The 16,191-nt window shown below is 45.5% G+C and overlaps 1 protein-coding gene across 15 annotated transcripts in view; it reads right to left on the bottom strand.

Annotated features, from left to right (window-relative positions):
- The window catches only part of LOC123729176 (signal-induced proliferation-associated 1-like protein 3), a 104,758-nt gene that overhangs the window by 25,684 nt on the left and 62,883 nt on the right, over positions 1 to 16,191 (bottom strand). For all 15 annotated transcript variants that reach the window (XM_082966480.1, XM_082966470.1, XM_082966469.1 and 12 more), the window contains 5 exons: positions 13,648 to 13,805; positions 12,985 to 13,558; positions 12,513 to 12,611; positions 12,256 to 12,431; positions 7,918 to 8,172 (listed from right to left, as the gene is read on the bottom strand). In XM_082966480.1, the coding sequence (XP_082822606.1) occupies positions 7,918 to 8,172; positions 12,256 to 12,431; positions 12,513 to 12,611; positions 12,985 to 13,558; positions 13,648 to 13,805 (1,262 nt within the window). The remainder of the gene's footprint in view (positions 1 to 7,917; positions 8,173 to 12,255; positions 12,432 to 12,512; positions 12,612 to 12,984; positions 13,559 to 13,647; positions 13,806 to 16,191) is intronic.

Here is a 16,191-nt window from a genome sequence, read left to right as displayed (position 1 = left end):
AAGCAGCACTGATTGACAATAAATTTCACATGCTGTTGTGCAAATGGAATAGACAACAGGTGGAAATTATAGGCAATTAGCAAGACACCCCCAATAAAGGAGTGGTTCTGCAGGTGGTGACCACAGACCACTTCTCAGTTCCTATGCTTTCTGGCTCATGTTTTGGTCACTTTTGAATGCTGGCGGTGCTTTCACTCTAGTGGTAGCATGAGACGGAGTCTACAACCCACACAAGTGGCTCAGGTAGTGCAGCTCATCCAGGATGGCACATCAATGCGAGCTGTGGCAAGAAAGTTTGCTGTGTCTGTCAGCGTAGTGTCCAGAGCATGGAGACGCTACCAGGAGACAGGCCAGTACATCAGGAGACGTGGAGGAGGCCGTAGGAGGGCAACAACCCAGCAGCAGGACCGCTACCTCCGCCTTTGTGCAAGGAGGAGCAGGAGGAGCACTGCCAGAGCCCTGCAAAATGACCTCCAGCAGGCCACAAATGTGCATGTGTCTGCTCAAACGGTCAGAAACAGACTCCATGAGGGTGGTATGAGGGCCCGACGTCCACAGGTGGGGGTTGTGCTTACAGCCCAACACCGTGCAGGACGTTTGGCATTTGCCAGAGAACGCCAAGATTGGCAAATTCGCCACTGGCGCCCTGTGCTCTTCACAGATGAAAGCAGGTTCACACTGAGCACATGTGACAGACGTGACAGAGTCTGGAGACGCCGTGGAGAACGTTCTGCTGCCTGCAACATCCTCCAGCATGACCGGTTTGGCGGTGGGTCAGTCATGGTGTGGGTTGGCATTTCTTTGGGGGGCCGCACAGCCCTCCATGTGCTCGCCAGAGGTAGCCTGACTGCCATTAGGTACCGAGATGAGATCCTCAGACCCCTTGTGAGACCATATGCTGGTGCGGTTGGCCCTGGGTTCCTCCTAATGCGAGACAATGCTGGACCTCATGTGGCTGGAGAGTGTCAGCAGTTCCTGCAAGAGGAAGGCATTGATGCTATGGACTGGCCCACCCATTCCCCAGACCTGAATCCAATTGAGCACATCTGGGACATCATGTCTCGCTCCATCCACCAACGCCACGTTGCACCACAGACTGTCCAGGAGTTGGCGGATTCTTTTATCCAGGTCTGGGAGGAGATCCCTCAGGAGACCATCCGCCACCTCATCAGGAGCATGCCCAGGCGTTGTAGGGAGGTCATACATGCACGTGGAGGCCACACACACTACTGAGCCTCATTTTGACTTGTTTTAAGGACATTACATCAAAGTTGGATCAGCCTGTAGTGTGGTTTTCCACTTTCATTTTGAGTGTGACTCCAAATCCAGACCTCCATGGGTTGATATATTGGATTTCCATTGATTATTTTTGTGTGATTTTGTTGTCAGCACATTCAACCATGTAAAGAAAAAAGTATTTAATAAGATTATTTCATTCATTCAGATCTAGGATGTGTTATTTTAGTGTTCCCTTTATTTTTTTGAGCAGTGTACATTATGGCCTTTCACTTACATTTCAAAGATGGTACAAAACAAACACAAAAAAACTGTGGTTTGTTTCATCTTTTACCAGATCTAATGTGTTATATTCTCCTACATTCCTTTCAGATTTCCACAAACAACAAAGTGTTTCCTTTCAAATGGTACCAAGAAAATGCATATCCTTGCTTCAGGGCCTGAGCTACAGGCAGTTAGATTTGGGTGTCATTTTAGGCGAAAATTGAAAAGGGGCCGATCCTTTTAACCAAAATATGCCACAAGACCTAGAATTGCCTTGTGTATCCCCCCCCCCCAAAAAAAATGTTGTTGATGAATTCAAGCAAAATTCCCAGGCTTAACTTCCCATGGAAAATGTTGTAAATTGACCGACCCTTTGCAACCCTAATCACAAGTCAGTGCCTATATTCATAAAGCGTCTTAGAGTATTAGTGCTGCTCAACGATCAGTTTACCCTTTTAGATCATAATTAAAAAGATTACATGGATAGGGAGGACCTGATCCACTCCTACTCTGAGACGCTGTATGAATACACGTGTGAATAAAAAGGAGGCTAGGAGAGTGTATGTGTAAACAACAGCGAGTAAACAATCAACATACAGACAGGGCATATTATGAGTGATTCCCTCCCAAAACCAGGACAAATATGAGAACTATTTTGATTTCAATAAACACATTTACATTCATTTATGAATACTGGAAGAAAAATGTTGGTAAATGTTTCAATATATTGTTGAACATAATATACTCTGAGGCAGGGCTCTAAATTAAACATTTTAAATGGTGCTTCCAACTTCAAAAAGTTAGGAGCACCCCATGAAATTTAGGAGCACCAGAAAATATATATATTTTTTTTTCATTGATTGAGATGAAAACATGAATTCTAGCTACTTTTGAAGCACATGTGCCCTAGAAACTAATTTCACCTCGTAAATATATTTTTTTATTATAAAAGCTAAAATGTTGATACGAATACCTGTCATTGAAATGAGTTCTTTGTGGAATATTAGGTTTCTACAGTTCAACACTTTTCCTTTCTTTCTGTGCCCCCAACCAGGTTATTAGCTAGCTAGCCAATGAGGTAAAATGACTGAACAAAGTGTAAAAAGGTTAACAATGTCAATGAACAAGTAGTTTTAGAATGGCCCAAGACACACTTTATGAATGTATAATGCGGTCCCGGCGATCCTCTATAGGAAGATAAAATGTTGTGACGGTAATATGGGTAAGAGCTTTTGACCTGGTTGGGCTAGTCGAGGTAAGCTGTTTTCGCTGTAGTAATGGCGCAACCATGACACTAACGAATCTGCACTCGATGGTTTCTCTAGGGAACTTGGAAACAACGACACATCGAAGCCTTATCATTACAACAATTATTATCTGGGAGATTTTTTTTACACAGTCGCACAGTGCTCCCAAAATAAAACTCCCCGTCACACAGCAAAATATGCGACCAAATTGTTCTCACTTTACAGCCCTGGTTTGATATGCCCGTAGAGTATATCATGTTCAACAACATATTGAAACACTTGCCAAATCAACAAAATATTTGTGTATATACACTACCGGTCAAAAGTTTTAGAACACCTACTCATTCAAGGGTTTTTCCTTTGTAGAATAATTGCGAAGACATCAAAACTATGAAATAACACATATGGAATCATGCAGGAACCAAAACAGATTTTATATTTGGGATTCTTCAAATAGCCACCCTTTGCACACTCTTGGCATTTTCTCAACCAGCTTCACCTGGAATGCTTTTCCAACAGTCTTGAAGGAGTTCCCACATATGCTGAGCACTTGTTGGCTGCTTTTCCTTCACTCTGCGGTTCGACTCAACCCAAAACATTTCAATTTGGTTGAGGTCGGGTGATTGTGGAGGCCAGGTCATCTGATGCAGCAATCCATCACTCTCCTTCTTGGTAAAATAGCCCTTACACAGCCTGGAGGTGTATTGGGTCATTGTCCTGTAGGAAAACAAATGATAGTCCCACTAAGCACAAACCAGATTGGATGGCGTATCGTTGCAGAATGCTATGGTAGCCATGCTGGTTAAGTGTGCCTTGAATTCTAAATAAATCACTGACAGTGTCACCAGCAAAGCACCCCCACACCATCACACCTCCTCCTTCATGCTTTATGGTGGGAAATGCACATGCGGAGATCATCCGTTCACCCACACCGTGTCTCACAAAGACACAGCGGTTGGAACCCAAAATGTCCAATTTGGACTCCAGACAAAACACACATTTCCACCGGTCTAATGTCCATTGCTTGTGTTTCTTGGCCCAAGCAAGTCTCTTCTTATTATTGGTGTCCTTTAGTAGTGGTTTCTTTGCAGCAATTCGACCATGAAGACCTGATTCACACAGTCTCCGCTGAACAGTTGATGTTGAGATCTGTCTGTTACTTGAACTCTGAAGCATTTATGTCAGCTGCAATTTCTGAGGCTGGTAACTCTAATGAACGCATCCTCTGCAGCAGAGGTAACTCTGGGTCTTCCTTTTCTGTGGCGGTCCTCATGAGAGCCAGTATCATCATAGCGCTTGATGGTTTTTGCGACTGCACTTGAAAAAAAGTGAAGTTGATAACATTTTCCGGATTGACTGACCTTCATGTCTTAAAGTAATGGTAGACTGTCATTTCTCTTTGCATATTTCAGCTGTTCTTGCCATAATATGGACTTGTTCTATTTTTTATTAAATTTTTTAAATCTGTATACCACCCCTACCTTGTCACAACACAACTGATTGGCTCAGACGCATTAATTCCACAAATTTACTTTCAACACACCTGTTAATTGAAATGCATTCCAGGTGACAACGTCATGAAGCTGGTTGAGAGAATGCCAAGAGTGTGCAAAGCTGTCATCAAGGCAAAGGGTTGCTACTTTGAAGAATCTCAAACACTTTTCTGGTTACTACAGGATTCCATATGTGTTATTTCCTAGTTTTGATGTCTTCACTATTATTCTACGATATAGAAAATAGTAAAAATAAAGAAAAATGCTCGAATGAGTAGCTGTGCCCAAACTTCTGACTGGTACTGTATATACAGTTGAAGTCGGAAGTTTACATACACTTAGGTTGGAGTCATTAAAACAGGTTTTTCAAGCACTCCATGAATTTCTTGCTAATAAACAATAGTTTTGGCAAGTCGGTTAGGACATCTACCTTGTTCATGACAAGTCATTTTCCAACAATTGTTTACAGACAGATTATTTTACTTATAATTCACTGTATCACAATTCCAGTGGGTCAGAAGTTTACATACACTAAGTTGACTGTGCCTTTAAACAGCTTGGAAAATTCCAGAAAATGATGTCATGGCTTTAGAAGTTTCTGATAGGCTAATTGACATCATTTGAGTCAATTGGGGGTGTACCTGTGGATGCATTTCAAGGCCTACCTTCAAACTCAGTGCCTCTTTGCTTGACATCATGGGAAAATCTAAAGAAATCAGCCAAGACCTCATAAAAAAAAAAAGAATTGGAGACCTCCACAAGTCTGGTTCATCCTTGGGAGCAATTTCAAAATGCCTGAAGGTACCACGTTCATCTGTACAAACAATAGTACGCAAATATAAACCCCATGGGACCAAGCAGCTGTCATACCGCTCAGGAAGGAGACGCATTCTGTCTCCAAGAGATGAACGTACTCTGGTGCGAAAAGTGCAAATCAATCCCAGAACAACAGCAAAGGACCTTGTGAAGATGCTGGAGGAAACAGGTACAAAGTATCTATATCCACAGTAAAACGAGTCCTATATCGACATAACCTGAAAGACCGCTCAGCAAAGAAGAAGCCACTGCTCCAAAACCACCATAAAAAAGCCAGACTATGGTTTGCAACTGCACATGGGGACAAAGAACGTACTTTTTGGCCATCGTTATGTTTGGAGGAAAATGGGGGAGGCTTGCAAGCCGAAGAACACCATCCCAACCGTGAAGCACGGGGTGACCTCAATCCTATAGAGAATTTGTGGGCAGAACTGAAAAAGCATGTGTGAGCAAGGAGGCCTACAAACCTGACTCAGTTACACCAGCTCTGTCAGGAGGAATGGGCCAAAATTCACCCAACTTATTGTGGGAAGCTTGTGGAAGGCTACCCAAAACGTTTGACCCAAGTTAAACAATTTAAAGGCAATGCCACCAAATACTAATTGAGTGTATGTAAACTTCTGACCCACTGGGAATGTGATGAAAGAAATAAAAGCTGAAATAAATCACTCTACTATTATTCTGACATTTCACATTCTTAAAATAAAGTGGTGATCCTAACTAACCTAAGACAGGGAATTTTTACTAGGATTAAATGTCAGGAATTGTGAAAAACTGAGTTTAAATGTATTTGGCTAAGGTTTATGTAAACTTCCGACTTCAACTGTATATCTATTTTTTTTTTTTTTTTTACACAGAAGTTAAAATACTACTATTAAAGCTTCATAATACACATTTTTGCTTTGTAGCACCTACAGATGAAAACATCGTGGAGTTTTAAGAGGCCTGGGTAGCCCAAAATGTCATAAAAATGCCATCTTTGATGAATTATTTCTCAAATATGCTTTTAGATACAAATGTAAAATATACAGTGGGGGAAAAAAGTTTAGTCAGCCACCAATTGTGCAAGTTCTCCCGCTTAAAAAGATGAGGCCTGTAATTTTCATCATAGGTACACGCCAGCTATGACAGACAAAATGAGAAAAACAAATCCAGAAAATCACATTGTAGGATTTTTTTATGAATTTATTTGCAAATTATGGTGGAAAATAAGTATTTGGTCACCTACAAACAAGCAAGATTTCTGGCTCTCACAGACCTGTAACTTCTTCTTTAAGAGGCTCCTCTGTCCTCCACTCGTTACCTGTATTAATGGCACCTGTTTGAACTTGTGGACAGGTGTCTTTTATACTGATAACAACCTCAAACAGTCACACTCCAAACTCCACTATGGCCAAGACCAAAGAGCTGTCAAAGGACACCAGAAACAAAATTGTAGACCTGCACCAGGCTGGGAAGACTGAATCTGCAATAGGTAAGCAGCTTGGTTTGAAGAAATCAACTGTGGGAGCAATTATTAGGAAATGGAAGACATACAAGACCACTGATAATCTCCCTCGATCTGGGGTTCCACGCAAGATCTCACCCCGTGGGGTCAAAATTATCACAAGAACGGTGAGCAAAAATCCCAGAACCACACGGGGGGGCCTAGTGAATGACCCGAGAGAGCTGGGACCAAAGTAACAAAGCCTACCATCAGTAACACACTACGCCGCCAGGGACTCAAATCCTGCAGTGCCAGACGTGTCCCCCTGCTAAAGCCAGTACATGTCCAGGACCGTCTGAAGTTTGCTAGAGAGCATTTGGATGATCCAGAAGAGGATTGGGAGAATGTCATATGGTCAGATGAAACCAAAATATAACTTTTTGGTAAAAACTCAACTCGTCGTGTTTGGAGGACAAAGAATGCTGAGTTGCTTCCAAAGAACACCATACCTACTGTGAAGCATGGGGGTGGAAACATCATGCTTTGTGGCTGTTTTTCTGCAAAGGGACCAGGACGACTGAGCCGTGTAAAGGAAAGAATGGGGCCATGTATCGTGAGATTTTGAGTGAAAACCTCCTTCCATCAGCAAGGGCATTGAAGATGAAACATGGCTGGGTCTTTCAGCATGACAATGATCCCAAACACACCGCCCGGGCAACAAAGGAGTGGCTTCGTAAGAAGCATTTCAAGGTCCTGGAGTGGCCTAGCCAGTCTCCAGATCTTCACCCCATAGAAAATCTTTGGAGGGAGTTGAAAGTCAGTGTTGCCCAGCGACAGCCCCAAAACATCACTGCTCTAGAGGAGATCTGCATGGCGGAATGGGCCAAAATACCAGCAACAGTGTGTGAAAACCTTGTGAAGACTTACAGAAAACGTTTGACCTGTGTCATTGCCAACAAAGGGTATATAACAAAGTATTGAGATAGACTTTTGTTATTGACTAAATACTTATTTTCCACCATACTTTGCAAATAAATTCATAAAAAATCCTACAATGTGATTTTCTGGATTTTTTTTCTCATTTTGTCTGTCATCGTTGAAGTGTACCTATGATGAAAATTACAGGCATCTCTCATCTTTTTAAGTGGGAGAACTTGCACAATTGGTGGCTGACTAAATACTTTTTTCCCCCACTGTATATATATATATAAACAATCCTTCCTGGGTTACATTTCCTATAGTCACCCAAATCATGCAATGTTTTGTCCTGCTTTACGTTTTTATAAGAATAACCTCATCAAGCATTTATGAGAATGACATCAGGTCATTAGCATAGGATCACCCACTCAAGAAGCTGAAGCAAAAAAGGACAACTACACCAGTGTCTAAGCCCAAGGCAAACAATCACACACACAAACACACGCCAGTGTCTCACCTCTTGTTGGAGAGATGCTGGGTCTCCCTGTATGGGATGGGCATGACCATGGCTTTGTGTGAGCGGGATTGGGGTGGTGGGGGGCCCATAGGGGTCCAACGCTGAGGGGTGGGGGCGCTGTGCAGGCCCGGAGGGCAGGGGGGGCTGTCCCAGCGCAAGACGGGGGTGCGAGGGGAGGGCCGGTACCCTGCTGCCACAGGCTCAGACTCTGGCTTCTGCTCCATGGTCTTCATCTCATACTCCTCTGTACAGCCCCTATAGACAGAGAGGGGGAATGGGAGTCAGTACTACTGCAGTTGTATTGCAAGACTACACCCTTCACATAGAAGACTACACACTAACACCAGACAACAACTGGAAAGATGTCACAGCTGCTTATAAAATAGCAGTGGCTACGCACGCACACACAACTACAGCACTCAGATAAGAGGTCCACCTCGCTCACAGGGACTGCAGTCGAACTCAAGCTAAACTCAAGCTGAGCAGGTGAAAACCCTGAACTCCTCCATATTCCCTTCAGCACCCCCCTCCAACAGCTCACACACAAGCACTAATGAGCTCCCTTGATACCTCAAGGGGTGCGGGGGACTCTATCCCCTACTGTGAGGCCTCGGTCAAGTGTGTGAGCATGTCTATGAGCACGCGTACAGATAGAATCCGAGCCCTGACCTTTTTAGTCACCCAGTTGTCGCTGAAGTATTCATTTGGGCAGGAATACAATAAGATAAACCCATAATCTCATAACGATTCTCTCCGTCAGCCTTTTATTCGCGTGTACGGAGCCGAGATGTGTCGACTTGCATTGACTTTATACACGCAAGGCATGTGGAAATGGCCGTTTAAGCCTAGTCCGCTCCGGTTAAATAATTTCATGAGATCCCGTGAGATATCAGGCTTTTCTTCAACTTTCCCCCGAAACAGTCATGACCTGGACCTTTCGGGTAGTCACTGCACTACCGCATACAATGAAGTGCACATTGAAAACCTCGAGCAAACCCAAAAGGGGGGGGGGGGGGGGGGGTCAATAGCAATAGATCCATTTTTAACCCGGGCACTTGCGCGACCCTCATCCTCACTAAAGCCTTGAGCAGAAACGGCACATGCATCTTTCATCCTTCATCACTATTTCATGGTAAAGTCTACTTTTGGAGGTAAAGAGGCATCACACACCGCCACAGCAAAGGCAGCCTCAGACACCAGACCGTGTACATCACTGCAACACGGCGGGAGAGGAGAGAGGAGGAGAGGGACAGACTAGTGAAAGGAAGAGAGGAAAAAATAGAGACGAGGAGAGGAGGGGGGGGAGGGAGGGAAGAGAGGAGAAAGAAAGGGGGGTAAAAAGAAGGGAAGAAAAGGAAAAATGAATAAATTAGAGGACAAGGGATGAGAAGTGGAGAAAGTGACAGAAAATCTGAATATAACCTAGGTAACGGACAAGAAGAGGAGCGGAGGAACATAGAATCAAAGGAGAGCTGGACAGGAGCAGATTGTCCAGTGGGTGTCTGTGTGTGTGTCTGTGTGTGTCCGTGTGATCTGTCCCGGACTATTTGACCTGGATTAAGCTCAATCACACTGGCCTGGCCACACTAAGCCCAAGACCGCTTTAGAAAACAAACAAACAAACACACCACTACTACCGCTGCAGGCTAAGGTAAACAGAGCACACACACACACACACACACACACACACACACACACACACACACACACACACACACACACACACACACACACACACACACACACACACACACGAGGGGACTACGCAACATCACATGCACTGTCGGTATGAAAGATACCAGGAGACATTGCATGAGTAGAATGATGGTCTCTCGATCACTCTCATACATATACCAGTGAGTGTACTAACCAACCTTGGAAGGAAAAACCTAGATCACACACAAACGCACGAATACGACTGCCAATGTCAAGTCACGAAAACAACCCTCACACACACTGGATAAGAACACCTGCGATGCGCACACACACACACACCAGAGTACCAACCTTCGAGAGAGAAAACACCAGTGCCCACTTCCAGAGACCGCTCCATCGCAATGGCCGGCCTGACAGCTGGGAAGCTCTCCCTCTCACACAGGGAGGGGGAGAGACAGAGGAGAAAGTGAAGCCAGCTCTCTCTCTCCCTCCCACTTGGCTTCTCCCACCTGAGAGGTGTTCAGACACGTCTTCCCATTCAAGCTCCTCTATGCCGGCTATCCTACTGTACACACACTACATCTCTCCCTCTTTTTCTACCCTTTTCATTAGCACGGAGCATGCATTTTTAATTAGTCGCCTCTTTTTATTTATTTATTTGCCCTCTTTCTGCAGATTCCGGGCCTTAATCTCATGCAATCTGTTGTCCCAGTACGAGCGAGAGAGAGCGAGCGAGGGGCGATAGATAGATAGATAGATAGATAGATAGATAGATAGATAGAGAGATAGATATAGAGAGATAGATAGATAGAGAGAGATAGATAGATAGATATAGAGATAGATAGATAGATATAGAGAGAGATAGATAGATAGAGATAGATAGATAGATATAGAGATAGATAGATAGATATAGAGAGAGATAGATAGATAGATATAGAGAGAGATAGATAGAGAGATAGAGAGAGATATAGAGAGAGATAGATATAGAGAGAGAGAGATAGATAGATAGAGAGATAGAGAGAGATAGATAGATAGAGAGATAGAGAGAGATAGATAGATAGATAGAGAGAGATAGATAGATAGAGAGAGATAGATAGATAGAGAGAGATAGATAGATAGAGAGAGATAGATAGATAGAGAGAGATAGATAGATAGAGAGATAGATAGAGAGAGATATAGAGAGAGAGAGATATAGAGAGATAGATAGATAGAGAGAGATAGATAGATAGAGAGATAGATATAGAGAGAGATAGATATAGAGAGAGAGAGATAGATAGAGAGATAGATAGAGAGAGATAGATAGAGAGAGATATAGAGAGAGATAGATATAGAGAGAGATAGATATAGAGAGAGATAGATATAGAGAGAGATAGATATAGAGAGAGATAGATATAGAGAGAGATAGATATAGAGAGAGATAGATATAGAGAGAGATAGATATAGAGAGAGATAGATATAGAGAGAGATAGATATAGAGAGAGATAGATATAGAGAGAGATAGATATAGAGAGAGATAGATATAGAGAGAGATAGATATAGAGAGAGATAGATATAGAGAGAGATAGATATAGAGAGATAGATAGATATAGAGAGAGAGAGGGTTGGGTGGGTGGGTGAAAGAGAGAGGGCGGAACAGAGAGAGTGAAATACAAGACTAATTACGTAGTGTGTGTGGAGGAGTGAGCGTGTGTGTGCGTGCAAGTGTGTGTGTGTGTGTGCGTGCAAGTGTGTGTGTGTGTATCAAAGGGGTTTAAGTCATGCAATTAAACTGGCTTACACATTAAAGAAATCCAACCACGGTGCAATCACACAGCCCCGGCAGCACAATTACTGTATTTAGCAACCCCCAACTCAATCAAGAACAGACATCCTGCTACTTGTGACCGACTACGGAGCAGCACACTCGGGGGTCTACGTCTCAAATGGCACCCTATTCCCTATATAGTGCACTACTTTTAACCAGGGCCCTATGGGCCCTGTTCAAAAGCAGTGCACTAAATAGGGAAAAGGGTGCCATTTGGGACACCGCCAAGCTGGGCTATATATCGAGTAGAGACTAGTCACACTATGTGTCGGCAGTGCGTATTCATCTCAGTAACATTCAAACCCACAGTATTTAATAGATCCTCATTATCCCACTGTACTCAAGGCCCATACTCAGATGAAAGGTTGAGAGGAACGGAGATGATGGGTGAAGGGGAGATAGCGAGAGAGAGATGCGAGCGAGAGAGAGCGAGGGGATAGCGAGAGAGAGAGCGAGAGAGGGCGAGAGAGATAGGCGAGAGAGAGAGAGCGAGAGGCGAGAGAGAGATAGCGAGAGAGAGAGAGAGAGAGGGGCTGAGGGATAAACACGGGCCTTGATGGACAGAACGAGAGACGGGGAAATAAGAAAGCTTGAAAGGACACGATTAATTCTATTGATTGCTGCTTCCTTCTATCCGTCTCTTTCTTTCCCTCTCCTCTTTCACCAAGCCCACACCATGTGCCTCTCGCCCATCTCCCTTTCACACACACCCACTCAAAACTCTCCTCAGAACAGAGACGTCTGGCCAGCATCTCTCAGCTCTGTTGGTGTTGCGAGTCTTCTCTCTCTCTCTCTCTACAACCCATCCTTAGAGGCAGGATGATGCTTTGATAGCTAACACACAAAACATGTTCATTTTCACACACACACACACTGACCTGCGGGGCCCTCCCTCCTCGTAGGGCGGTATGATCACCACTTTAACGGTGACCGACGTCCTCAGTAGGTCTATCATCTGCTCGTGTGTCAGGGTTACCGCGGCAACCTTGCAGATCTCCACCAGCCGGCTGCCCTGCCTCAGCCCTGCCTGCCAGGCGAAGCCGTACTCCTCCACCTAATTGAAAAAATACCATTTTACGTCGGATTTTACATGCGCTTACTGAAAAACATGTTTTAGAAAGTATGGGGAAAGTACCTCAGCCACGGTGCCGTCCAGACTGACGTGGAACCCCAGCTGTCCCAGGCCGTTCCTCCTCAGAGTCATATCCACCGTCTCACAGCCCACCGTCAGCGCCTGGGGAGAGAGGGAGGGAGGGGGAAGAGCTTAGGAGCTTTCAGCAAATAAAAGGGCTTCGAAAGGATGGTGGTTTTAAATGCATCATTAAATACATAATTATACTGCCACACAACAACAGCCAAACATACTATTTTCATGGATTTTTAGTGTCAGTATGAGTGTTGTACCTCCTCTTGGCAAGAATCACAGTCATCTTAGCCTGGGTGCCTGTGTGTTTCAGCAAACTTTTAATTGTCTTACGCAACAATGTAGAGAGGTGGTACTCAGGCTATTTCTTCCACAAAAAAATCCAGTTAAACTCTCTTCCCTGCCTCTTACGCCACCAGACGTCTGGTTAACTTCCCCAGCTCTGTGAACTCTGCCCGCTCACCTTTAACCTCTGCACCACTTCCCTGATGTCCTGAGCAAACCCCTCTGGGACTCTGACGGCGATGTGGTCTCCTCTCCCGTAGAAGATCTTCAGCGCCAGCCTCTCCGGCGTCCAGCCGATCACGTCGGCGCAGAAGCAATTGAACACCACTTCCTTGGTGTTGCAGTCTGCCAGGAGGATGTACTCTGCCGACACGCCTAGAGCGCAGGAGATCTCCGTCGCGCCGCCACTGAAGTCCTGGGCCAGCACCCTCCACGCCACCGCCCCGGCCGCTCCCAACTCTGCCCCGTCTCTGGCCCGCGCCCGCTCTCTCTTCTTCGACGCCAGCGAGATGAGCTTGCCCGCCGAGTCGAGTGGTGTAGTGCTCACACAGTTCTGGGCTAAGTCTCTGAGGTACTCCTGTCGCGTGCGCGTGGCCATGGTGTGGAACTTCTCAGACTTGTGCGCGGCGCTCTCTGCATTGATGACCTTGGCCAAGAGGAAGTTGCGGAAGGCTTCAGGGTCGCGGAACGTCACCCCGCTGGGGATGGGCGGGCCGAAGGAAGGTACGTCATTCATACGCGTCACAGCCACACTGAGGAGAGAGGACAAAAAACAACCATGAACAACCAACCAATAACAGCAGCATAATGGATACCATGGTGAGAGTTGGTGCCCCCCCACCTGTAGCAGGTGTCGTCGGAGCAGGGGTTGTGCACGCGGACGATGACGAACACGTGCTGGAAGTGGGAGCGGACGTTCTGAGGGGTGAAGGGCAGCGCTCCCGGCTCCTGGAAGATTATAGTGACGATGTCGTTCCCTATGTGCCTCTTCCTCAGGAGCTGAGGGAGAAGAAGGAGAGGGAAGGAGAGGGGGGTGGGTAAGAGAGAGCAAAAAGGAACTTGTGAAAGAGGGAGACAGAAAGGAGTCCGAGCGAGGGTGGAGGTAAGGACACAGAGTTGGCAGGGGGAGAGACAAACAGAAGCAGAGGGAGGGGAGGAGAGTGAGCGGGGGAGACAGACCAAGCACAAATTAACATGAGTGAGCCAGAATTGGCACACGGGCTCACTTGACTCACTACGTCAAGTGAGCCAGTATATTGTTCGGGAAAAGTCTGTGAGAGAGACCGAGCGAGAGAGATACAGATTGGTCCCAGTCTACGCGGATGTAGGTCTGAGATTGGGATACAGATATAGGCAGTGAGCAGTGAGAGAACTGCTGAGGCTAACAAGCAGATCTTTATGTAACGTTACATTTGATTGAGTATGTGTGAATGTCAGTCACACAGTAACAGAATACATACCGTGTCCATTGCCGTGTTTGCCCACCCTCTCTCTCTGCAGCAGTGTGAAAGTGTCAATTACATAAGACAGCATAAAGCTTAAACACTCCCTAGGGGGTGCTGCTGGAGCTCTGTATGCCTGAGACACCAGTTCTGCCTGGGACTGGACAACTGACAGAGGCCCCTGCTCTCCTCTTAGTCACAGTCACCTCTTCCCTCTCTCTTTTTGACTCTCCTCTCTCTGGCACATAACATTACTCTATACCGACTGACTTAGCAGCTCTCCCTCTCCCCTTTCCGTCCCTCTCTCAGAGTGAGGGTTTGTCGGCGATCAACACTGAGGTTGCATGGCAGAAGTAAAAACGTTGCTGCTGTTGCCTTTGAGCCTCTGGATGGAGTCAGTGTGCTGAATATTAATCTACTCTCTCCCATTGTGCCGTTTACACACTCACACTCCTATAAAAGTAGTCCACAGTCAGGGACACGTACACATAAGAGCGTAACCACAGAGTTTTCAAACCCAGAGGCGCAACGTCGCGATACTTTTGGGAATGACTTGACACACCAGACCGGGGGTTTGGCAGGCAGAGAAGTGAAAAATGTGTCCTTAAGGCGAAACATAGATTGGAGCCAATGTCTTAAGTAGCTGAACCTGTCATTACGACAACCTCGTGAAAGTGACGTGTACATCAAAAAAATACTTTATATCTAAGAAGTGCCTTTCATTTGACGGTCTGCACACGCGCAGTTCGGCACGACATGACTGGTTGACCCCAATGGCGTGTTTTTGCGCATGAGCTACGCTAGCTAATGTCGCCATGACATCGCCTTCAAGTGTGACCGGGGATTTCTATTGGAGAAGCAGTTTCTGCCATCTTCACACTGAAACCGTCTTTGGCATAACCCATTCATACATTGTTGATATTTTATTCATCGAACTCGTTATTTAATTAACCAGGTCGGTCAACTGAGAACCAATTTACATTAACGGTGATAGCCTTGGAATCTCTGTTGCTATAGCTTAAACAGAGGTTTCATAACCTACCCATTCACATACATAGGCTACTGTTTGCATACTTTTAGCAACAGATGTACGTATTAGCAACTATTAGCAAGCTTACACTATATATACAAAAGTATGTGGAACACCCCTTCAAATTAGTGAATTCAGCTATTTCAGCCACACCCGTTGCTGACAGGTGTATAAAGCCGAGCACTAAGCCATGCAATCTCCATAGACAAACACTGGCAGTAGAATGGCCTTACTGAAGAGCTCAGTGACTTTCAACGTGGCACCGTCATAGGATGCTAACTTTCCAACAAGTCAGTTGGTTCAATGTCTGCCCTGCTAGAGCTGCCCCGGTCAAGGGCTGTTATTGGGAAGTTGGAAACGTCAAGGAGCAACAACGGCTCAGCCGTAGGCCAGACAAGCTCACAGAACGGGACCGCCGAGTGCTGAAGCGCATAAAAAATTGTCTGTCCTCGGTTGCAACACTCACTACCGAGTTCCAAACTGCCTCTGGAAGCAACGTCAGCACAATAACTGTTCGTCGGGAGCTTCATGAAATGGGTTTCCATGGCTGAGCAGCCGCACACAAGCCTATGCAGCAACACCATGTGCAATGCCAAGCGTCAGCTGGAGTGGTGTAAAGCTCGCCGCAATTCTCTGGAGTGACAAATCACGCTTCACCATCTGGCAGTCCGACGGACAAATCTGGGTTTGGCGGATGCCGGGAGAACGCTACCTGCCTCAATGCATAGTGCCAACTGTAAAGTTTGGTGGAGGAGGAATAATGGTGTGGGGCTGTTTTCATGATTCGGTATAGGCCCCTTAGTTCCAGTGGAGGGAAATCTTAATGCTACAGCATACAATGACATTCTAGACAATTCTGTGCTTCCGACTTTGTGGCAACAGTTTGGGGAAGGCCCTTTCCTGTTTCAGCATG

Source organism: Salmo salar, chromosome 20 (assembly GCF_965601325.2).
Source record: "Salmo salar chromosome 20, fSalSal1, whole genome shotgun sequence".
Taxonomy (NCBI): Eukaryota; Metazoa; Chordata; class Actinopteri; order Salmoniformes; family Salmonidae; genus Salmo; species Salmo salar.
Note: the sequence above shows the minus strand (reverse complement) of the source record. Positions and strands in the feature narration are given on the sequence as shown.